The following is a 25,798-nucleotide window of genomic DNA, read 5'->3' as shown; positions in this document are numbered from 1 at the left end:
ACCAAAGACACAGTGATGTGTGTGTCCTGTCCTTCATGAGATCACTAAATGAAACACACTCGACATGACTGACCTTTAAGTGTCCACAGACCATTCCCACATTCTCAAAAATAGAAATACTGTTTAATTCTTCCATTTTGGGGATTAGGAGTTTTGTTTCCCAAAGGCTCTCTCCCTCCATACTGAGAGTTTCTACCAGGAATTTTATGACCTCACTCTCCCACGTCAGGTTTTACAATGACCATTGTAAAACCTGACGTGGGAGAGTGAGGATCACAATATGCACCCAAAAAGGCCACGTTATGACATTCCTGAGGTGGGAGCCAATCTACCCTGACAACCAGGATATGACTTGAGAGTTTGCGTGACATCAGGGTCAGTCAACTGTCCATCCAGAAAACCCTCTACAACAGTCTCACTATAGAGACCGTCAGGAATCTGGTGTAGGGGCTACAGCCTTGTAGCCTGGTCCAAGATCTGGAATCTGGTGTAGGGGCTACAGCCTTGTAGCCTGGTCCAAGATCTGGAATCTGGTGTAGAGGCTACAGCCTTGTAGCCTGGTCCAAGATCTGGAATCTGGTGTAGAGGCTACAGCCTTGTAGCCTGGTCCAAGATCTAGAATCTGGTGTAGAGGCTACAGCCTTGTAGCCTGGTCCAAGATCTGGAATCTGGTGTAGAGGCTACAGCCTTGTAGCTTGGTCCAAGATCTGGAATCTGGTGTAGGGGCTACAGCCTTGTAGCTTGGTCCAAGATCTGGAATCTGGTATAGGGGCTACAGCCTTGTAGCCTGGTCCAAGATCTAGAATCTGGTGTAGGGGCTACAGCCTTGTAGCCTGGTCCAAGATCTGGAATCTGGGGTAGGGGCTACAGCCCTGTAGCCTGGTCCAAGATCTGTTTGGTATGCACACAACCATAGGAGTTGGCCAAACAGTACAAACACATCTGGGATCAGCCTATGGGGCCTCAATAAGGAACAACAAGCTATTTTCTCCCAACATTATCACTGGCTTTGGTGCATCAAGTGTGGTCATAGAAAATCTGTGTTGAAATGCTGAGACCAAGAGACTAGCACTAGCAATATTAGACTGACATGAAAGTGTAGGTTGGTGTAGGATCTTCTTTCAGTGCCAAGACATTCAAAGTCCATTTCATAAACTAGAATAGGTCTCCTGGCAGCTAGCCAAGGAAATCATTTGATCTAGTCCTTGGGCTCCCGAGTGGTGCAGCGGTCTAAGGCGTCACTACAGACCCTGGTTCAAATCCAGGCTGTATCACAACCAGCCGTGATTGGGAGTCCCATAGGGCGGCGCGCAATTGGCCCAGCGTCGCCCGGGTTTGGCCGGTGTAGGCCGTCATTGTAAATAAGAATTAGCTCTTAACTGACTTGCCTAGTTAAATAAAGGTTAAATACAGGTTAAAGAATAATAAAAAGGTCATTACAAAAGGTTACAAACCAAACCAATAAGCCCCAGAAAGGAAAAGCCACTTTATTGGATGAACCAGTGCTTATCGTCATCATGTGATTATTAAAAGTATAATCTGACAACAAGGTGACTTTATTCATTGTTTCAGATATAAAGTGAGTTATCATGATCAATCTGCATACAATTTCTTGTTTTGAGAAAAGGTACCACACACAACGAAGACGTAGTTCAACATTTAATGGAAGGAAAAGCATCAACATGATCTACTACAGATGAGCAATAATACAGATATAGAAAAGTATTATTATTTGTGGGAGTAATACAACACATTGTTTCTCTTTACATTGGGTTATATGTACATCATTGAAATAGTCTATAAGCTAAACAAGGCATCTTCAAAGCCATCTTCAAAGGAAAGCATATACCAGATCATCATCATCATCATCATCATTCTGCCCTTGATAAGACGTTTCTAAAGTGAACGTTTGTTTTATACAAAATATAATTTCTAAATAATATTTGGGGTAGTGCAGATTGTCAGGTTCAAAGCTGGTTGATTACTTTCACAAAACAGTTTGTGTGAAGTTTTTTTTGTTGACTGACTACTATATTCATAATATTAGTACACAAAAAAATACATATAAAATGTGTTATAGGACAGTCCTGTACGTCTGTCGTTCCAAGAGCTACTGAAACTACAGAGAAACCTTTGAGTCTGGATTTGCTTTGGCCACCCGTTAGACAATCTAATATGCTGGAACTCTGTCTAAATCAAAAATGGTATATATTGACACTTGAAAGTTTTCCTGAAAATCTGTCCTGCAGAGTTCATTCACTAAAGTGAACATATTCTGTCTAATATAGCTTATATTGGAAAAGAAAAAAAGAAAATGACAGTACGTGCCTATAATCTCTGTTTAGAGCAACAGATGTAACTCAGGTATTTGTCATTTCTATTTTGCATATTTTCAGATTTTCTTGTAAAAAAAAAAAAAATGTACTGCACAATACAATTCCACAGAGACCAAAATACATTTTTGGATAAGGGGAGGTGAGTAGTTTGTGGTTTCATACCGGTTATATGAAAGGCAACAGCAGAGAATGATTTATAGCCACCCTGAATGTGACCCATAGGAAATCCACAAGCAGTTTAAATGGGGAGAATTCATTTTCTAATTTTATTGAACTACTTTTGTATCACCATTGAAAGAAAATAAATGTTTTCCTTTAGGATAGATTGGGAAGTTAACAATGGTTAATCAAGTAGTGTGAAAAATCTAATGATTTTGGCATGTCCAGTATGCATGAAACTAACGTACCTGAACGGCCAGGAGAGCTTTCATTTAACCTGACTGTTAATTCATTGTCAGAAAAACACACTCTGGGAATCAAAACTGAAAAGTTTTTGGTTTTAAACAGTTTCATCAGTGAACATAGATGACTACATACACTTTTAACCAATGACAACAACCTGAGTATGGTATAGTTGTTCTTAAGAATCACTAACGTATAGCTTCTTATTAGATGTTGGCATCGTGTATGAAAAATCTGAAAATAAGATAAGTCAGTTTTCCAACATGTAAATAGACCCAATAACAACAAACAAATAACTAGCATGGCATTTTTTAAACGCAGGTTAGGTAAGTTAGAAAACCTTCTCAATGGCTTCAGGTCTCGGATTAACAATTCTCACAAATTCCCCTCAAATGTACGGAATGTGACAACCCCAATTACATTACAATGAAAACATGTTTTTATTTTATTTAAGAAAACCATTTCCCCTTAGAACAGGGGTGGGAAACCCCGTCCTCTGTTGCCGGGTCAAAATATCTCCTGGTTTATGTCTCTTCCCCTCCTCAACCACTAAGCTACAGACTACGGTCTGAAATAGCACCCTATTCCCTATTTTGTGCACTACTTTGGACCAGAGCCTTGCCCTGGTCAAAAGTAACACACTACAAAGGGAACAGGGAGTAATTTGTGACGTGATCACAGTTTGAGTGAGAAACAAGATGACAGAGAACGAAGTTAGTACTAAGTGCTTTACTGGAAAACCTTTGTGTCACGCACACACGCACACGCACACACACAGAGTGCGAGAGAGAAACAATAAGAGCTGAGATGTTGTAAGCAAGATGCCTGGGTGGGTAAGGGGTTGTTGTGTGAGCAGCAATGGGAGGTTGTCCTAGAGAAGGGTCCATCCGTGTCCACCTCTCCAGAACCCCCTGTGTATTGCTGGTTTTCATCTCATAAAATGGTCTAATTGTCTGATATGTCAGTGATATGTCACTGTTGTCAGAATGTAAGCGCTATAAGGATGAATAATGACAAGTTACCCATGTTTCATTCACACACACACCACTCTACTATCCATTCAAACACCAGTGTGTAGAGTATTGAGGGTCAACACTGGGCCCTCTGACTTGGACTGTTACTATTTATATTCTCCTTAAGAGACCAAGAACTACTGTAGAACTAAATTCAAGAACAGCCATTTTCCCATCAAATCTTAGTGGAAACCATAGCAACCAGCTCTTCTGGTTTTGGGGCTGTCGATACATAAAAAAAAATAAAAAATAAAAGTGGAATCTGCACTCTCCATTTTTGATTGGCTGACGCGTCGCTCTCTCCGACACATTCCAATAATGTCAAATGGACAACAAAAAAAACTAGCAAAACAGTTAAAACAAAAGCAACAGGAAGAGGGTATTAGTTCATCGATGGACAAAAGCAACAGGAAGAGGGTATTAGTTCATCGATGGACAAAAGCAACAGGAAGAGGGTATTAGTTCATCGATGGACAAAAGCAACAGGAAGAGGGTATTAGTTCATCGATGGACAAAAGCAACAGGAAGAGGGTATTAGTTCATCGATGGACAAAAGTACTTTTGCTGACAAAAATAAGTTCAAAAAGGTGACAATTAATAGCTTCCTTTTACAAACATCCAATAGAGTTAAAGCTATGTTCTTTACTATGTACTTTCACATTCTCTCATAATGGTGTGGGGGGGGGGGGTCATTGTACTAAAATTGTATTTAAAAATGAGACGTGTACAAGAGATCAGGTGAATACTGTATGCAGATTGGGAGTATTATTTAAATCTACTGATCTTATTGTTATAGTTCACACCGAGGAGCCATAACTGAGCTTCAATTAGCAACAGACTAACACGGCAGTCATTTAAAAAAGTTAAGCTGACTGCAACGGCATGTAATAGAAACAAAACAATCCCATACACCGAGGGTCAGCCGTGATGGTGAAAGACCGAGGGTCAGCCGTGATGGTGAAAGACCGAGGGTCAGCCGTGATGGTGAAAGAAGAACATCCTCGGACAGTCAGAGAGAGAACGGCTAAAACCAGACTTTAAGCTAAAAAAAGGCACTTTTTTTCCCCTCTCCCTTTTTCTGATCGCCGGTGTGTGTAAACCTGGCAGCCAGCAGGTAGTTTAAGCAGGTAGCTTAACGTACACAAAGATAGCTCTGCCAACTGTGTACTGTACGCTTTCATTATATAAAACAATATCAATGCAACATGCGTTTGGAAAATGAGATTTGTGTGATTTGATAATGAACTCTGTTACAACAACGTCCTAAAAACAGCAACAGGTAGAGGAATACACAGTGGGTTAACCTGTTGAATAACATTACAAGATAGTTATAGTGTTACCTTTGCCGAGGTAAGAAATCACCTGTATAATAAACTGTATATACTGTGGCAGCAGAAACGTAAGACATCATCATCTTAATAATCTGTATATAGATACTTATTTCATCTAGATATTGTTAAGTTCTGCGGGTCAAACACCTGAGAAAACACAAAGGGTTAGTTTAGTTCAATCCTTGATTATACTTCAACTTATGAAAACATGTATTCTATTAACTGGATCATAGACCACTGATGTTAAACAAAACAAAAATCCTCTGCTCTCTCCGTCTCGTCTTCTGCCTCTTGACAAATCTCTCCTTCCTCCTCGATGGCGATCGTTTCATCCCCCAAAATCAGCAAACCCCTGTACATGGTATAATTCCTCCCAAAACAGCCTCTCTTCTTCCATGTCTCCCTCTGTCAGGGGAAGGTGAGGGGATTTTAAGGCATTGTGTCTCGGTGGTGGACACGGCCAGTGGCGGTAGCACCACACAGTCATTTCTGGTGGAAGAGGAGGGGCTTGACGCTCCCGGCTTTGAATTTTGGTAACTGGTTGCTGATGATCTCTGCTAACATTTCTGGAAACTCCACCGACAGTGACTTGTTGACGAACGTGTAGAAGCAGAAATCCAGCAGCCCACCAACCATCTAGAGGGAAGCAGAACATTTGACATGTCTATTTATAGCCCTCCAACCATCTAGAGGGAAGCAGAACATTTGACATGTCTATTTATAACCCTCCAACCATCTAGAGGGAAGCAGAACATTTGACATGTCTATTTATAGCCCACCAACCATCTAGAGGGAAGCAGAACATTTGACATGTCTATTTATAGCCCACCAACCATCTAGAGGGAAGCAGAACATTTGACATGTCTATTTATAGCCCACCAACCATCTAGAGGGAAGCAGAACATTTGACATGTCTATTTATAGCCCACCAACCATCTAGAGGGAAGCAGAACATTTGACATGTCTATTTATAGCCCACCAACCATCTAGAGGGAAGCAGAACATTTGACATGTCTATCTATTGTCTGTTGGTCACAGAAATGTTCTTAGTGTAGATCGGAGAGAACAAAACAGAGGCACTAAAACAAACATGGACAAAATAATGACAGGACAGGACAACACATCGTGTCCCAACATCTGCAACATTATTGTCACCATTTCTCATATCATTGTTCACAACCCACTCATACTCCTACATTAATCTCATATCTAGCTGTATGCCATGTGTACAGAAACATGAATCTTATATGTACTGAGCTCCAGACCACCAGGAGGCAGCATTGAGCTCCAGACCACCAGGAGGCAGCATTGAGCTCCAGACCAACAGGAGGCAGCATTGAGCTCCAGACCACCAGGAGGCAGCATTGAGCTCCAGACCAACAGGAGGCAGCATTGAGCTCCAGACCACCGGGAGGCAGCATTTTTTGAGACAGGCTTGAATAAGTTAAGTAGCCAATAGGTAGAGTGTAAGAGGGTAGCATAATTTGTCTGATTCTCTGTAAAAAAAAATGGTATGGGAATAATAATGAATTTTATTTTGTGGTTTATTGCAAAAAAACAAAAACAATTTTCAGTCACCTTTTGTCTGAAGGACAAGTGGATAAACAGGTTCATGTCAAGCCCTGCATGATTTTTTCAAAAGTCCCATGGAATGTAGGCCAGCATTGAACCCCACACATTGGCTGCTACTGTAGGTTGAATGATAGAACAGTTATTTCCATGTTTCAGTGTTATGGGATGTATTTTTCTCCATTGTTTTTGATGGTAGCAGCTCTGATAGAACTACATTATGATCAAATAGCCACAGTAGTCTACCTGACCACTGTTCAATCTAACTTAAAGCGGGCACAGCCTCAGTGTTCACAGTAAACGCACGGGGGAAATGAATCCGTGGCTTTCGCACCCGACCCGAAATGCAGAAATATATCTACTTTCCTAAACAGACCAGAGAATGCGTTTCCACTGCTCCAGAGTCTAATGGCGGCGAGCTTTACACCACTCAGACTGGACTGAAAAGATTTGGTATGGGTCCCCAGATCCTCAAAAAGTGCTACAGCTGCACCATCGAGAGCATCCTGACCGGTTGCATTACCCAAGTCATAGACCCTGAGCGCCAAGTTTTAGGTCCAAAAGGCTCCTTAACAGATTCTACCCCCCAAGCCATAAGGCAATTAAACAATTAATCAAATGGCCACCCGGACTATTTGTATTGACACCCCCCCACCCCCCTTTGTTTTTACACTGCTGCTACTCGCTGTTTGTTACCTATACATAGTCCCTTTACCCCTACCTACATATTACCTCGACTAACCTGTACCCTCGCACATTGACTCAGTACCGGTACCCCCTCATTATTGTTATTTTATTGTATAACTTTTTAAAATTTGATTTATTTAGTAAATATTTTCGCAGCTATTATTTTTCTTAAAACTGCATTGTTGGTTAAGGGCTTGTTAGTAAGAATCTCACGGTAAGGTCTAAACCTGTTGTATTCAGCGCATGTGACAAATAAAAATGAGATTTGATATACAGCTATACAGGAGGAGGCTAATTTGTAAATTTTGGATCAGATTTTTGTTTTTATAAAGAGAAGCATTATATTGTTAGATTAAAGCAGTAACTCTGTCAGGCCTAAAACAGTTTCTGCAGCAGCTAAACCAAATAATAGCCAAAGAGTCATTGTTTATATGGAAAATACAAACAGGTTATCATGTGGCGTCATTAAACTAAGTTTTGCATCACACCCATTCCTCTTGTTTTTTCCCCTTGTCATGGTTTGAGTGCGAGTAGCCCTAAGACCAGCAGCATACCACTGCTGGCTTGGTTTCATGGTTTGAGTGCGAGTAGCCCTAAGACCAGCAGCATACCACTGCTGGCTTGGTTTCATGGTTTGAGTGCGAGTAGCCCTAAGACCAGCAGCATACCACTGCTGGCTTGGTTTCATGGTTTGAGTGCGAGTAGCCCTAAGACCAGCAGCATACCACTGCTGGCTTGGTTTCATGGTTTGAGCGCGAGTAGCCCTAAGACCAGCAGCATACCACTGCTGGCTTGGTTTCATGGTTTGAGCGCGAGTAGCCCTAAGACCAGCAGCATACCACTGCTGGCTTGGTTTCATGGTTTGAGTGCGAGTAGCCCTAAGACCAGCAGCATACCACTGCTGGCTTGGTTTCATGGTTTGAGTGCGAGTAGCCCTAAGACCAGCAGCATACCACTGCTGGCTTGGTTTCATGGTTTGAGCGCGAGTAACCCTAAGACCAGCAGTATACCACTGCTGGCTTGGTTTCATGGTTTGAGCGCGAGTAGCCCTAAGACCAGCAGCATACCACTGCTGGCTTGGTTTCATGGTTTGAGCGCGAGTAGCTCTAAGACCAGCAGCATACCACTGCTGGCTTGGTTTCATGGTTTGAGCGCGAGTAGCCCTAAGACCAGCAGCATACCACTGCTGGCTTGGTTTCATGGTTTGAGCGCGAGTAGCCCTAAGACCAGCAGCATACCACTGCTGGCTTGGTTTCATGGTTTGAGCGCGAGTAGCCCTAAGACCAGCAGCATACCACTGCTGGCTTGGTTTCATGGTTTGAGCGCGAGTAGCCCTAAGACCAGCAGCATACCACTGCTGGCTTGGTTTCATGGTTTGAGCGCGAGTAGCCCTAAGACCAGCAGCATACCACTGCTGGCTTGGTTTCATGGTTTGAGTCCGAGTAGCCCTAAGACCAGCAGCATACCACTGCTGGCTTGGTTTCATGGTTTGAGTGCGAGTAGCCCTAAGACCAGCAGCATACCACTGCTGGCTTGGTTTCATGGTTTGAGTGCGAGTAGCCCTAAGACCAGCAGCATACCACTGCTGGCTTGGTTTCATGGTTTGAGTGCGAGTAGCCCTAAGACCAGCAGCATACCACTGCTGGCTTGGTTTCATGGTTTGAGTGCGAGTAGCCCTAAGACCAGCAGCATACCACTGCTGGCTTGGTTTCATGGTTTGAGTGCGAGTAGCCCTAAGACCAGCAGCATACCACTGCTGGCTTGGTTTCATGGTTTGAGTGCGAGTAGCCCTAAGACCAGCAGCATACCACTGCTGACTTGGTTTCATGGTTTGAGTGCGAGTAGCCCTAAGACCAGCAACATACCACTGCTGGCTTGGTTTCATGGTTTGAGTGCGAGTAGCCCTAAGACCAGCAGCATACCACTGCTGGCTTGGTTTCATGGTTTGAGTGCGAGTAGCCCTAAGACCAGCAGCATACCACTGCTGGCTTGGTTTCATGGTTTGAGTGCGAGTAGCCCTAAGACCAGCAGCATACCACTGCTGGCTTGGTTTCATGGTTTGAGTCCGAGTAGCCCTAAGACCAGCAGCATACCACTGCTGGCTTGGTTTCATGGTTTGAGTGCGAGTAGCCCTAAGACCAGCAGCATACCACTGCTGGCTTGGTTTCATGGTTTGAGTGCGAGTAGCCCTAAGACCAGCAGCATACCACTGCTGGCTTGGTTTCATGGTTTGAGTGCGAGTAGCCCTAAGACCAGCAGCATACCACTGCTGGCTTGGTTTCATGGTTTGAGTGCGAGTAGCCCTAAGACCAGCAGCATACCACTGCTGACTTGGTTTCATGGTTTGAGTGCGAGTAGCCCTAAGACCAGCAGCATACTACTGCTGGCTTGGTTTCATGGTTTGAGTGCGAGTAGCCCTAAGACCAGCAGCATACCACTGCTGGCTTGGTTTCATGGTTTGAGTGCGAGTAGCCCTAAGACCAGCAGCATACCACTGCTGGCTTGGTTTCATGGTTTGAGTGCGAGTAGCCCTAAGACCAGCAGCATACCACTGCTGGCTTGGTTTCATGGTTTGAGTGCGAGTAGCCCTAAGACTACTGGTAACTAACTGTATTATGTAGCCCTAAGACTACTGGTAACGAACTGTATTATATTGCGGCAGACACAACAATAAAGTTGGAACTTAATTTGACCAAAGGAAATGGCTTCTGGTTGGGATATGTAGGAGGAAACAAAACAGTTGTTACATATTTAAAGAACTGGTTTAAACCTTGAACAGGCCTACTATATTGCAGCGATTACCAACAAAAGGTGAGTGCCTACCCAACAACGGACAGCAACAGGCTAATGCTATTTATTGATTTGATTTGATTTAATGCTATTTATTGATTTGATTTAATGCTATTTATTTTACAAGAGACCTAGTTTTAACCCATCTTAAACTAAATATGGCCCACAAAAATAAACAGAAAGAACTTCATTTAGCCAACGAAAATGTCTTTTAACAAAATGAAACAACTTTTTTGCATATTTAAAGAACTGGTTTAGATTATTAAATAGGCCTACAATAATAATAATAATAATAATAATAATGACGATAAAATAAATTATAACAAATATACGAAAAATAAATAAATGAAAGTTAGGAAATTGAAGAAGTGTAATGTGTACCTCGTGCATGGAGTCAAGAAGCTTGGTGAGCTGGTAGAAGCGTTGCCAGTTCTGGCTGGAGTTTTCCTCTCTCTTGACGATGGCCTTCCCCAACTCCTTGATGTAGGACATCCTGATCTCATCAAACACTGCCTGACTCTTCAGACCATCTTTAGGCACTGTGGGGGACAGAACATAATATATCAACCTCTGTGTGTCTGACTCCAGATCATCTTTAGGCACTGTGGGGGACAGAACATAATATATCAACCTCTGTGTGTCTGACTCCAGACCATCTTTAGGCACTGTGGGGGACAGGACATAATATATCAACCTCTGTGTGTCTGACTCCAGACCATCTTTAGGCACTGTGGGGGACAGGACATAATATATCAACCTCTGTGTGTCTGACTCCAGACCATCTTTAGGCACTGTGGGGGACAGGACATAATATATCAACCTCTGTGTGTCTGACTCCAGACCATCTTTAGGCACTGTGGGGGACAGGACATAATATATCAACCTCTGTGTGTCTGACTCCAGACCATCTTTAGGCACTGTGGGGGACAGGACATAATATATCAACCTCTGTGTGTCTGACTCCAGATCATCTTTAGGCACTGTGGGGGACAGTACATAATATATCAACCTCTGTGTGTCTGACTCCAGACCATCTTTAGGCACTGTGGGGGACAGGACATAATATATCAACCTCTGTGTGTCTGACTCCAGACCATCTTTAGGCACTGTGGGGGACAGAACATAATATATCAACCTCTGTGTGTCTGACTCCAGACCATCTTTAGGCACTGTGGGGGACAGGACATAATATATCAACCTCTGTGTGTCTGACTCCAGATCATCTTTAGGCACTGTGGGGGACAGGACATAATATATCAACCTCTGTGTGTCTGACTCCAGACCATCTTTAGGCACTGTGGGGGACAGAACATAATATATCAACCTCTGTGTGTCTGACTCCAGATCATCTTTAGGCACTGTGGGGGACAGTACATAATATATCAACCTCTGTGTGTCTGACTCCAGACCATCTTTAGGCACTGTGGGGGACAGGACATAATATATCAACCTCTGTGTGTCTGACTCCAGATCATCTTTAGGCACTGTGGGGGACAGAACATAATATATCAACCTCTGTGTGTCTGACTCCAGACCATCTTTAGGCACTGTGGGGGACAGAACATAATATATCAACCTCTGTGTGTCTGACTCCAGACCATCTTTAGGCACTGTGGGGGACAGGACATAATATATCAACCTCTGTGTGTCTGACTCAGATCATCTTTAGGCACTGTGGGGGACAGAACATAATATATCAACCTCTGTGTGTCTGTCTCTTCAGACCATCTTTAGGCACTGTGGGGGACAGGACATAATATATCAACCTCTGTGTGTCTGACTCCAGATCATCTTTAGGCACTGTGGGGGACAGAACATAATATATCAACCTCTGTGTGTCTGACTCCAGATCATCTTTAGGCACTGTGGGGGACAGAACATAATATATCAACCTCTGTGTGTCTGACTCCAGATCATCTTTAGGCACTGTGGGGGACAGAACATAATATATCAACCTCTGTGTGTCTGACTCCAGACCATCTTTAGGCACTGTGGGGGACAGGACATAATATATCAACCTCTGTGTGTCTGACTCCAGACCATCTTTAGGCACTGTGGGGGACAGAACATAATATATCAACCTCTGTGTGTCTGACTCCAGACCATCTTTAGGCACTGTGGGGGACAGAACATAATATATCAACCTCTGTGTGTCTGACTCCAGATCATCTTTAGGCACTGTGGGGGACAGAACATAATATATCAACCTCTGTGTGTCTGACTCCAGATCATCTTTAGGCACTGTGGGGGACAGGACATAATATATCAACCTCTGTGTGTCTGACTCCAGACCATCTTTAGGCACTGTGGGGGACAGGACATAATATATCAACCTCTGTGTGTCTGTCTCTTCAGACCATCTTTAGGCACTGTGGGGGACAGGACATAATATATCAACCTCTGTGTGTCTGACTCCAGACCATCTTTAGGCACTGTGGGGGACAGTACATAATATATCAACCTCTGTGTGTCTGACTCCAGACCATCTTTAGGCACTGTGGGGGACAGAACATAATATATCAACCTCTGTGTGTCTGACTCCAGACCATCTTTAGGCACTGTGGGGGACAGGACATAATATATCAACCTCTGTGTGTCTGACTCCAGACCATCTTTAGGCACTGTGGGGGACAGGACATAATATATCAACCTCTGTGTGTCTGACTCCAGACCATCTTTTGGCACTGTGGGGGACAGGACATAATATATCAACCTCTGTGTGTCTGTCTCTTCAGACCATCTTTAGGCACTGTGGGGGACAGGACATAATATATCAACCTCTGTGTGTCTGACTCCAGACCATCTTTAGGCACTGTGGGGGACAGAACATAATATATCAACCTCTGTGTGTCTGACTCCAGACCATCTTTAGGCACTGTGGGGGACAGAACATAATATATCAACCTCTGTGTGTCTGACTCCAGATGATCTTTAGGCACTGTGGGGGACAGGACATAATATATCAACCTCTGTGTGTCTGACTTCAGACCATCTTTAGGCACTGTGGGGGACAGAACATAATATATCAACCTCTGTGTGTCTGACTCCAGACCATCTTTAGGCACTGTGGGGGACAGAACATAATATATCAACCTCTGTGTGTCTGTCTCTTCAGACCATCTTTAGGCACTGTGGGGGACAGGACATAATATATCAACCTCTGTGTGTCTGTCTCTTCAGACCATCTTTAGGCACTGTGGGGGACAGAACATAATATATCAACCTCTGTGTGTCTGACTCCAGACCATCTTTAGGCACTGTGGGGGACAGGACATAATATATCAACCTCTGTGTGTCTGACTCCAGATCATCTTTAGGCACTGTGGGGGACAGGACATAATATATCAACCTCTGTGTGTCTGTCTCTTCAGACCATCTTTAGGCACTGTGGGGACAGGACATAATATATCAACCTCTGTGTGTCTGACTCCAGATCATCTTTAGGCACTGTGGGGGACAGGACATAATATATCAACCTCTGTGTGTCTGACTCCAGACCATCTTTAGGCACTGTGGGGGACAGAACATAATATATCAACCTCTGTGTGTCTGACTCCAGATCATCTTTAGGCACTGTGGGGGACAGGACATAATATATCAACCTCTGTGTGTCTGACTCCAGACCATCTTTAGGCACTGTGGGGGACAGGACATAATATATCAACCTCTGTGTGTCTGACTCCAGATCATCTTTAGGCACTGTGGGGGACAGAACATAATATATCAACCTCTGTGTGTCTGACTCCAGACCATCTTCTGGCACTGTGGGGGACAGGACATAATATATCAACCTCTGTGTGTCTGACTCCAGATCATCTTTAGGCACTGTGGGGGACAGGACATAATATATCAACCTCTGTGTGTCTGACTCCAGATCATCTTTAGGCACTGTGGGGACAGGACATAATATATCAACCTCTGTGTGTCTGACTCCAGACCATCTTTAGGCACTGTGGGGGACAGAACATAATATATCAACCTCTGTGTGTCTGACTCCAGATCATCTTTAGGCACTGTGGGGACAGGACATAATATATCAACCTCTGTGTGTCTGACTCCAGACCATCTTTAGGCACTGTGGGGGACAGAACATAATATATCAACCTCTGTGTGTCTGACTCCAGACCATCTTCTGGCACTGTGGGGGACAGGACATAATATATCAACCTCTGTGTGTCTGACTCCAGATCATCTTTAGGCACTGTGGGGGACAGGACATAATATATCAACCTCTGTGTGTCTGACTCCAGATCATCTTTAGGCACTGTGGGGGACAGGACATAATATATCAACCTCTGTGTGTCTGACTCCAGACCATCTTTAGGCACTGTGGGGGACAGAACATAATATATCAACCTCTGTGTGTCTGACTCCAGACCATCTTCTGGCACTGTGGGGGACAGGACATAATATATCAACCTCTGTGTGTCTGACTCCAGATCATCTTTAGGCACTGTGGGGGACAGGACATAATATATCAACCTCTGTGTGTCTGACTCCAGATCATCTTTAGGCACTGTGGGGGACAGGACATAATATATCAACCTCTGTGTGTCTGACTCCAGACCATCTTTAGGCACTGTGGGGGACAGAACATAATATATCAACCTCTGTGTGTCTGACTCCAGATCATCTTTAGGCACTGTGGGGGACAGGACATAATATATCAACCTCTGTGTGTCTGACTCCAGACCATCTTTAGGCACTGTGGGGGACAGGACATAATATATCAACCTCTGTGTGTCTGACTCCAGATCATCTTTAGGCACTGTGGGGGACAGGACATAATATATCAACCTCTGTGTGTCTGACTCCAGACCATCTTTAGGCACTGTGGGGGACAGGACATAATATATCAACCTCTGTGTGTCTGACTCCAGATCATCTTTAGGCACTGTGGGGGACAGGACATAATATATCAACCTCTGTGTGTCTGACTCCAGACCATCTTTAGGCACTGTGGGGGACAGAACATAATATATCAACCTCTGTGTGTCTGACTCCAGATCATCTTTAGGCACTGTGGGGGACAGGACATAATATATCAACCTCTGTGTGTCTGACTCCAGATCATCTTTAGGCACTGTGGGGGACAGGACATAATATATCAACCTCTGTGTGTCTGACTCCAGATCATCTTTAGGCACTGTGGGGGACAGAACATAATATATCAACCTCTGTGTGTCTGACTCCAGACCATCTTTAGGCACTGTGGGGGACAGAACATAATATATCAACCTCTGTGTGTCTGACTCCAGATCATCTTTAGGCACTGTGGGGGACAGAACATAATATATCAACCTCTGTGTGTCTGACTCCAGATCATCTTTAGGCACTGTGGGGGACAGAACATAATATATCAACCTCTGTGTGTCTGACTCCAGATCATCTTTAGGCACCAAAGGGACACAACAACAGGTCAAATGTTCAATAACCCAGTAACTTGTTCTCAACTAGCCTTCCTGGTTCAATAAAGGTGAGAATTATTCATTTAAAAAAATAAATATATCTTAAAAAGTCATGCCTATGCACTTCCCCTTCTATTATATGTTGAAATAGTAGAGCGAAAATACAATAAGATGAAATGAGAAACTTTTGTTTTGACATCCCAATGCTATGATCAACAACAACAAAATAACAGTAAAAACCCAGGAACACACAGTCATCAATCAGGAAATTGGTTGGCATTTTGTTATGGACTCAAGTGTGAAAGGTCAAAGGAAAAGCAGAGCTGAGACTCACCGGTGCTGAGCAGCAACAGAACCTTCATACACAGATACTCGTCATGAGACACCTGCAGTCTGACAAACTCACTGGAGATCTTCAACATCTGTTCACACTGGTCTGCCATGTAGGGCAGCTTCATACGGTCCCTGATGAGGAGAGAGAGACATGTTAGTGATGACATCACACTGGTCTGCCATGTAGGGCAGCTTCATACGGTCCCTGATGAGGAGAGAGAGACATGTTAGTGATGACATCACACTGGTCTGCCATGTAGGGCAGCTTCATACGGTCCCTGATGAGGAGAGAGAGACATGTTAGTGATGACATCACACTGGTCTGCCATGTAGGGCAGCTTCATACGGTCCCTGATGAGGAGAGAGAGAGACATGTTAGTGATGACATCACACTGGTCTGCCATGTAGGGCAGCTTCATACGGTCCCTGATGAGGAGAGAGAGAGACATGTTAGTGATGACATCACACTGGTCTGCCATGTAGGGCAGCTTCATACGGTCTCTGATGAGGAGAGAGAGAGACATGTTAGTGATGACATCACACTGGTCTGCCATGTAGGGCAGCTTCATACGGTCTCTGATGAGGAGAGAGAGAGACATGTTAGTGATGACATCACACTGGTCTGCCATGTAGGGCAGCTTCATACGGTCCCTGATGAGGAGAGAGAGACATGTTAGTGATGACATCACACTGGTCTGCCATGTAGGGCAGCTTCATACGGTCCCTGATGAGGAGAGAGAGACATGTTAGTGATGACATCACACTGGTCTGCCATGTAGGGCAGCTTCATACGGTCCCTGATGAGGAGAGAGAGACATGTTAGTGATGACATCACACTGGTCTGCCATGTAGGGCAGCTTCATACGGTCCCTGATGAGGAGAGAGAGAGACATGTTAGTGATGACATCACACTGGTCTGACATGTAGGGCAGCTTCATACGGTCCCTGATGAGGAGAGAGACATGTTAGTGATGATGTCACACTGGCCTGCCATGTAGGGCAGCTTCATACGGTCCCTGATGAGGAGAGAGAGACATGTTAGTGATGACATCACACTGGTCTGCCATGTAGGGCAGCTTCATACGGTCCCTGATGAGGAGAGAGACATGTTAGTGATGACGTCACACTGGTCTGCCATGTAGGGCAGCTTCATACGGTCCCTGATGAGGAGAGAGAGAGACATGTTAGTGATGACGTCACACTGGTCTGCCATGTAGGGCAGCTTCATACGGTCCCTGATGAGGAGAGAGAGAGAGACATGTTAGTGATGACGTCACACTGGTCTGCCATGTAGGGCAGCTTCATACGGTCCCTGACGAGGAGAGACATGTTAGTGATGATGTCACACTGGCCTGCCATGTAGGGCAGCTTCATACGGTCTTTGATGAGGAGAGAGAGACATGTTAGTGATGATGTCACACTGGTCTGCCATGTAGGGCAGCTTCATACGGTCCCTGATGAGGAGAGAGAGACATGTTAGTGATGATGTCACACTGGTCTGCCATGTAGGGCAGCTTCATACGGTCCCTGATGAGGAGAGAGAGACATGTTAGTGATGATGTCACACTGGTCTGCCATGTAGGGCAGCTTCATACGGTCCCTGATGAGGAGAGAGAGACATGTTAGTGATGATGTCACACTGGTCTGCCATGTAGGGCAGCTTCATACGGTCCCTGATGAGGAGAGAGAGACATGTTAGTGATGACACCACACTGGTCTGCCATGTAGGGCAGCTTCATACGGTCCCTGATGAGGAGAGAGAGACATGTTAGTGATGACATCACACTGGTCTGCCATGTAGGGCAGCTTCATACGGTCCCTGATGAGGAGAGAGAGACATGTTAGTGATGACACCACACTGGTCTGCCATGTAGGGCAGCTTCATACGGTCTCTGATGAGGAGAGAGAGACATGTTAGTGATGACATCACACTGGTCTGCCATGTAGGGCAGCTTCATACGGTCTCTGATGAGGAGAGAGAGACATGTTAGTGATGACATCACACTGGTCTGCCATGCAGGGCAGCTTCATACGGTCCCTGATGAGGAGAGAGAGAGACATGTTAGTGATGATGTCACACTGGTCTGCCATGTATGGCAGCTTCATACGGTCCCTGATGAGGAGAGAGACATGTTAGTGATGACATCACACTGGTCTGCCATGTAGGGCAGCTTCATACGGTCCCTGATGAGGAGAGAGAGAGACATGTTAGTGATGACATCACACTGGTCTGCCATGTAGGGCAGCTTCATACGGTCTCTGATGAGGAGAGAGAGACATGTTAGTGATGACATCACACTGGTCTGCCATGTAGGGCAGCTTCATACGGTCTCTGATGAGGAGAGAGAGACATGTTAGTGATGACATCACACTGGTCTGCCATGTAGGGCAGCTTCATACGGTCCCTGATGAGGAGAGAGAGAGACATGTTAGTGATGATGTCACACTGGTCTGCCATGTATGGCAGCTTCATACGGTCCCTGATGAGGAGAGAGACATGTTAGTGATGACATCACACTGGTCTGCCATGTATGGCAGCTTCATACGGTCCCTGATGAGGAGAGAGACATGTTAGTGATGACATCACACTGGTCTGCCATGTAGGGCAGCTTCATACGGTCCCTGATGAGGAGAGAGAGAGACATGTTAGTGATGACATCACACTGGTCTGCCATGTAGGGCAGCTTCATACGGTCCCTGATGAGGAGAGAGAGAGACATGTTAGAGATGACATCACACTGGTCTGCCATGTAGGGCAGCTTCATACGGTCCCTGATGAGGAGAGAGAGAGACATGTTAGTGATGACATCACACTGGTCTGCCATGTAGGGCAGCTTCATACGGTCCCTGATGAGGAGAGAGAGACATGTTAGTGATGACATCACACTGGTCTGCCATGTAGGGCAGCTTCATACGGTCTCTGATGAGGAGAGAGAGACATGTTAGTGATGACGTCACACTGGTCTGCCATGTAGGGCAGCTTCATACGGTCCCTGATGAGGAGAGAGAGAGACATGTTAGTGATGACATCACACTGGTCTGCCATGTAGGGCAGCTTCATACGGTCCCTGATGAGGAGAGAGAGAGACATGTTAGAGATGACATCACACTGGTCTGCCATGTAGGGCAGCTTCATACGGTCCCTGATGAGGAGAGAGAGAGACATGTTAGTGATGACATCACACTGGTCTGCCATGTAGGGCAGCTTCATACGGTCCCTGATGAGGAGAGAGAGACATGTTAGTGATAAGACAGATAGTCCAAAACATATTGAAGACAGATACTATATATATATATATAAATACATTTAAAAAAGAGAAAGAGAGATTTAATAGATTTAATATGTTTTGAAACTTCTGTATGTGTAATGTGTTAATTTTTATTGTTTATTTCACTTTTGTATATTATCTACCTCACTTGCTTTGGCAATGTTAACACATGTTTCCCATGCCTTGAATTGAATTGAGAGAGAGAGACATACTGGTTGATGACGAGGTCTGGAGCGAAGCAGAGCATGTTCCCGTCACACTGTTGGTAGGACCTCCAGCCCAGGCCGAAGGACATGAGGAACAACCAGGAACACTGCAGCAGAGTCATCTGGTCGTCCAGGTGAAGGTTCCGGAACCCTGCAGGGGAAGATAACAGAACACTAAATTACTAAAGGTTCCATTTCCCAGATGATACTGTAGTACTGCTATCAATGGTAAGTACTGTGCAGGTTTCCAACAGTGTATTTTAGAGACAGCAGTACCTGGCAGGGCCTTGGCCCACTTGACGGCTGATACCACCTGTCGTCCCCCCAGCCTGTTGAGGGTGGTCATGATGCGGGTGGAGGTGTCTGGCAGGGTGCCGTCGTAGCCAGAGTAGATGGTGTCTGGCTCGATGGCCTTTAGTAGGGACAGCATGGTGGGGGTGAGCTGGGGCATGGACTTGGGGACCAGCGACCTGGCCTCTGGGAGAGGATGGGGGGTCAGCTCGGCAGTGGTGGGCTGCTGTACCCCCTTTAAACGGTTCAGCTTCTTGGTTTTACGAGCTGTGGCGAAGGACAGAGGAAGGGAGGCGGTAGATTGAGTGACCATGATCTCAAAAACAAGTCAAACTAATATATCTACTTGTATCTGGTATTTGAGGTGGTAGTAGCTTGTAGTCAGACTGAGTTGTACACCAATTTACATCAAAACTAGAATCTGCACAATAAAACAAGGTAAAATAGTTCAGCTTCCAGGTTCATCTTAACCAATTGTGCTACTGTGTGTGTTTTTTCACGTTATTTGTAACTTATTTTGTTTATAATGTTTCTGCCACCATCTATTATGATCGGAAAGAGCTTCTGGAAATCAGAACAGCGATTACTCACCTCGTACAGGTCAAAGATGTTTTTCTTTAACAAGTCTTACGCAAAGGATTTACTTCAGAAACCGGACAAAGCCCAAATCCCCGTAATTTGCATGAAGAAGAAAAGGAGATACTGGGGTCGTAGGTTGGCGTGCCTTGTAAGAATCCGACGGCGAGTGGGTAACCCGCCTCTACCATCAGTCCTATTAGCCAATCATTGGATAATAAACTGGATGGGCTCCGGATAAGTCTATACTACCAACGGGACATTAAAATCTGTACTATATTGTGTTTCACCGAGTCGTGGCTGAACGATGACATGGATAACATACAGCTGGCTGGGTTTACACTGCATCGGCAAGACAGTACAGCTGCCTCCGGTAAGACAAGCGGTTGGGGTTTGTGTCTACTTGTAAATAACAGCTGGTGCGCAATGTCAAATATTAAAGAAGTCTCGAGGTAGTCCTCGTCTGAGGTCGAGTATCTCATGATAAGCTGTAGACCACACAATCTATCATGAGTTTATCTATATTTTTCATAGCCGTCTATTTACCACCACAGACTGATTCTGGCACCAAGACCACACTCAACAAGCTGTAGCAGGCCATGAGCAAACAAGAACATGCTCATCCATAAAGCAGCGCTCCTAGTGGCCGGGTATTTTAATGCAGGCAAACTTAAATCTGTTTGACCTAATTTCTACCAGCATGTTAAATGTGCAACCAGAGAAAAAAAACTCAAGGCCACCTTTACTCCACACACAGAGATACACAAAGCTCTCCCTCACCCTCTATTTGGCAAATCTGACCACAATTATATCCTCCTGATTCCTACTTACAAGCAAAAAACTAAAGCAGGAAGTACCGGTCAATAAGGAAGTGGTCAGATGAAGCAGATGCTAAACTACAGGACTGTTTTGCTATCACAGACTGGAACATGTTCCGGGGTTCTTCCGATGTCATTGAGGAGTACACCACATCAGTCACTGGCTTCATCAATAAGTGCATCGATGACATCGTCCCCACAGTGACCGTACGTACATATCCCAACCAGAAGCCATGGATTACAGGCAACATCCGCACTGAGCTAAATTGTATAGCTGCTGCTTTCAAGGAGCAGGACTCGAACCCGGACACTTATAAGAAATTCTGCTAGGCCCTCTGACGAACCATCAAACAGGCAAAGCGACAATACAGGACTAAGATTGAATCCTACTACACCGGCTCTGACACTCGTCGGGTGTGTCGGGTGTGGCAGGGCTTGCAAACTATTACAGATTACAAAGGGAAGCACAGCCGCGAGCTGCCCAGTGACACGAGCCTACCAGACGAGCTAAGAAACATTAATTTGTTGGAAATTTTAATTGCAAACCATTTAAAATTGTTTGCATAGTCAACATACACACAGCACTGACACACACATTTACCCCACCAGAAATGCCACCAGGGCTCTTTTCACAGTCCCCAGGTCCAGGACAAATTCAAGAAACAATAAAACAAGGTAAAATAGTGTACCTTCCAGGTTCATCCCTGCCATGAGACAATAAAACAAGGTAAAATAGTGTACCTTCCAGGTTCATCCCTGCCATGAGACAATAAAACAAGGTAAAATAGTGTACCTTCCAGGTTCATCCCTGCCATGAGACAATAAAACAAGGTAAAATAGTGTACCTTCCAGGTTCATCCCTGCCATGAGACAATAAAACAAGGTAAAATAGTGTACCTTCCAGGTTCATCCCTGCCATGAGACAATAAAACAAGGTAAAATAGTGTACCTTCCAGGTTCATCCCTGCCATGAGACACTTGCGGAAGCGGCAGGCTGGACAGTTCTTCCTTCTGATCTTATCGATGATGCAGTCGTTCCTCCCAGCACACAGGTAGTTGTGTTGCCCTGAGAGACAAGAAAAAAATCATTTCAATGACTTTAAAAAAAAAGAAATAAAGTACGATATTCTTGACAGCATTTCCCCCTTGCATCATACTGGATCAGCAAGCCTCCCACTGGCAAATAAAATGTGCATTTTCTTTATAACAACAGGCACAGACAAGTACAGTATTATTTATGATATGCCTAACAAACACCATTCCATGGTGCCAAAAGGGGTACCAGTACCAGTTGTCCTACCATCTCACCCCTTACCATCCTTTTGGGGCTCCTGAGTGGCGCAGCAGTCTAAGGCACTGCATCTCAGTGCTATAGGTGTCACTACAGACCTGGTTCAATTCCAGGCTGTATTGGGAGTCCCATAGAGCGGCACACCGTCATTGTAAATACAATTTTTTTTTTCTTAACTGACTTGTCTAGTTAAATAAAGGTTAACTAAAACATGATACATTTCCTGGATGGCAGGAAGCTCTGGGCTATACTGGGCTGTCCACATCAACATCTGTTGCGCCTTGCGGTCAAGGGCGGTGCCATACCAAGCTGTGATGCAGCCAGTTAAGACGCTCTCGATGGTGCAGCTGTAGAACGTTTTGAGGATCTGAGGGCCCATGCCAAATCTTTTCAGCCTGTTGAAGGGGAAGAGGCGCTGCCATTCCCTCTTCACGACCGTGAGGCTGCGTGTGGACCATGTTAAGTCCTTCGTGATGTGGACGCCAAGGAACTTAAAGCTATCGACCTGCTCAAAAAAACAGCCCTGTCGATGTGCATGAGGGGTGTGTTCTCCCCTCTTTCTCCTTTAGTCTACGATCGGATCCTTGATCTTACTGACGTTGAGGGAGAGGGTGATGTCCTGGCACCACACTGCTAAGTCTCTGACCTCCTCCCTGTAAGCAGACTCATTGCTGACCGGCGATTTAGATTTTATGTCACTGGCCTACACAAATAAAACAAATCCTACCTCGCCAGTATCTACCGTAAACAAACATCGTTCCATGACACCACAGTACAAGGTGTCTTACCATCTCAGTCCTTGCCACAGGCAAGTATGATGATACATAAACCACACATCATTTCATGACATCACCAGTGGTAGCCCAGTTCCAGATCCGTTTCTGCCAACTTGGCAAGATAGTAAAGACAGATCTGGGACCAGACCATATGAGTTGTCCTAGCATCTCACCCCTTGCCCCTGTACCTTCCACGGCTCTCTTGAAGAACACCTTGCAGCTTCCGCAGGTGAGCACCCCGTAGTGACAGCCAGACGCCTCATCTGAACACACCAGACAGACCTTATGGGTGGTCCCGGCCTTGCCCTGGGTTGTACATGACGCAGCGCCACCACCATGCTTGGAGGTAGAACTGCATTGAGAGGAGAGCAGGGAAGAGGAGAGGGGAGAGCAGGGAAGAGGAGAGGGAAGAGAGGAGAGGAGAGGGAAGAGAGGAGAGAGGGAGGAGAACAGGGAAGAGAGAGGGAGGAGAGCAGGGAAGAGAGGAGAGAGGGAGGAGAGCAGGGAAGAGAGGAGAGCAGGGAAGAGAGGAGAGCAGGGAAGAGAGGAGAGCAAGGACGAGAGGAGAGCAAGGAAGAGAGGAGAGCAAGGAAGAGAGGAGAGGAGAGCAAGGAAGAGAGGAGAGCAAGGAAGAGAGGAGAGGAGAGCAAGGAAGAGAGGAGAGGAGAGCAAGGAAGAGAGGAGAGCAGGGAAGAGAGGAGAGCAGGGAAGAGGAGAGCAGGGAAGAGAGGAGAGCAGGGAAGAGAGGAGAGCATGGAAGATAGGAGAGCAAGGAAGAGAGGAGAGCAGGGAAGAGAGGAGAGCAGGGAAGAGAGGAGAGCAGGGAAGAGAGGAGAGCAGGGAAGAGAGGAGAGGGAAGAGAGGAGAGCAGGAAAGAGAGGAGAGGAGAGGGAAGAGAGGAGAGCAGGGAAGAGAGGAGAGGAGAGGGAAGAGAGGAGAGCAGGGAAGAGAGGAGAGGAGAGGGAAGAGAGGAGAGCAGGGAAGAGAGGAGAGCAGGGAAGAGAGGAGAGCAGGGAAGAGAGGAGAGCAGGGAAGAGAGGAGAGCAGGGAAGAGAGGAGAGCAGGAAAGAGAGGAGAGGAGAGCAGGGAAGAGAGGAGAGCAGGGAAGAGAGGAGAGCAAGGAAGAGAGGAGAGCAGGGAAGAGAGGAGAGCAGGGAAGAGAGGAGAGGGAAGAGAGGAGAGCAGGAAAGAGAGGAGAGGAGAGGGAAGAGAGGAGAGCAGGGAAGAGAGGAGAGGAGAGGGAAGAGAGGAGAGCAGGGAAGAGAGGAGAGGAGAGGGAAGAGAGGAGAGGAGAGGGAAGAGAGGAGAGCAGGGAAGAGAGGAGAGCAGGGAAGAGAGGAGAGCAGGGAAGAGAGGAGAGGAGAGGGAAGAGAGGAGAGCAGGGAAGAGAGGAGAGCAGGGAAGAGAGGAGAGCAGGGAAGAGAGGAGAGCAGGGAAGAGAGAGGGAGGAGGAGGGACAGTCAGTAAGTAACAAGTGTGATTTTCTGAATGAATACAAAAATAATAACTTTGCAATAAGTGCCAAATACACACTGATGATGCTCCTGTGATTCTGAAAACATTCCCACAGAGGCAGAGCAGAGTCTCTTAACTATGTACCAGCCCACCTAGAAGCATGTGGCCTGAGCTGGAACACTGTAACAGCAGGGGACCTCAACACATGTATTCCCCTCTGCTCTTGAAAAGCATCCCTTCTACATTTTCACAGCATGCCTAGGGTTATATTAGTTTACAAACAACATACTGTATGTGAGCTAAACAAACACATATTCCAAACAGGGCAGGGGCTTTGGCATGTCTTTTGTTACACTTCCTACAGTTGAGATCAGATCCACTACATTTACTCTGGAGCTTACAACAATACCTGTGTGCTTGGGTGAGTTTCCTTTTTCTGAAATACATTTTCCTTTAAGATCCAAAGAACAAACATATAAACAGTGGTAGGATCACCATACCTGATGTCAGCAGGTAGCCTAATGGTTAGAGTGTTGGGCCAGTAACCAGCAGGTAGCCTAATGGTTAGAGTGTTGGGCCAGTAACCAGCAGGTAGCCTAATGGTTAGAGTGTTGGGCCAGTAACCAGCAGGTAGCCTAATGGTTAGAGTGTTGGGCCAGTAACCAGCAGGTAGCCTAATGGTTAGAGTGTTGGGCCAGTAACCAGCAGGTAGCCTAATGGTTAGAGTGTTGGGCCAGTAACCAGCAGGTAGCCTAATGGTTAGAGTGTTGGGCCAGTAACCAGCAGGTAGCCTAATGGTTAGAGTGTTGGGCCAGTAACCAGCAGGTAGCCTAATGGTTAGAGCGTTGGGCCAGTAGCCAGCAGGTAGCCTAATGGTTAGAGCGTTGGGCCAGTAACCAGCAGGTAGCCTAATGGTTAGAGCGTTGGGCCAGTAACCAGCAGGTAGCCTAATGGTTAGAGCGTTGGGCCAGTAACCAGCAGGTAGCCTAATGGTTAGAGCGTTGGGCCAGTAGCCAGCAGGTAGCCTAATGGTTAGAGCGTTGGGCCAGTAACCAGCAGGTAGCCTAATGGTTAGAGCGTTGGGCCAGTAACCAACAGGTAGCCTAGTGGTTAGAGCGTTGGGCCAGTAACCAACAGGTAGCCTAGTGGTTAGAGCGTTGGGCCAGTAACCAACAGGTAGCCTAGTGGTTAGAGCATTGGGCCAGTAACCAGCATAACAGTTCCTAGAATCACACAGTTCTTTGAAT

The 25,798-nt window shown here is 45.6% G+C and overlaps 1 protein-coding gene across 6 annotated transcripts in view; it reads right to left on the bottom strand.

Annotated features, from left to right (window-relative positions):
* Positions 1 to 1,646: 1,646 nt before the first annotated feature.
* Positions 1,647 to 25,798, bottom strand: part of LOC118382333 (glucocorticoid receptor) — an 86,576-nt gene continuing 62,424 nt past the window's right edge. For 2 of the 6 annotated variants that reach the window (XM_052516419.1, XM_052516420.1), the window contains exons 3-9: positions 23,270 to 23,448; positions 21,979 to 22,095; positions 19,621 to 19,902; positions 19,351 to 19,495; positions 15,871 to 16,001; positions 10,510 to 10,667; positions 1,647 to 5,718 (exon numbers count right to left, since the gene is read on the bottom strand). In XM_052516419.1, the coding sequence (XP_052372379.1) occupies positions 5,566 to 5,718; positions 10,510 to 10,667; positions 15,871 to 16,001; positions 19,351 to 19,495; positions 19,621 to 19,902; positions 21,979 to 22,095; positions 23,270 to 23,448 (1,165 nt within the window). In that variant the 3' untranslated portion in view covers positions 1,647 to 5,565. Of the gene's footprint in view, positions 5,719 to 5,835; positions 5,869 to 10,509; positions 10,668 to 15,870; positions 16,002 to 18,117; positions 18,275 to 18,724; positions 18,863 to 19,350; positions 19,496 to 19,620; positions 19,903 to 21,978; positions 22,096 to 23,269; positions 23,449 to 25,798 lie in introns of those variants that run through there. The other 4 variants (XM_052516421.1, XM_052516424.1, XM_052516426.1 and 1 more) reach the window with 4 other exon arrangements.

This window comes from Oncorhynchus keta, chromosome 4, assembly GCF_023373465.1.
Source record: "Oncorhynchus keta strain PuntledgeMale-10-30-2019 chromosome 4, Oket_V2, whole genome shotgun sequence".
NCBI lineage: Eukaryota > Metazoa > Chordata > Actinopteri > Salmoniformes > Salmonidae > Oncorhynchus > Oncorhynchus keta.
Note: the sequence above shows the minus strand (reverse complement) of the source record. Positions and strands in the feature narration are given on the sequence as shown.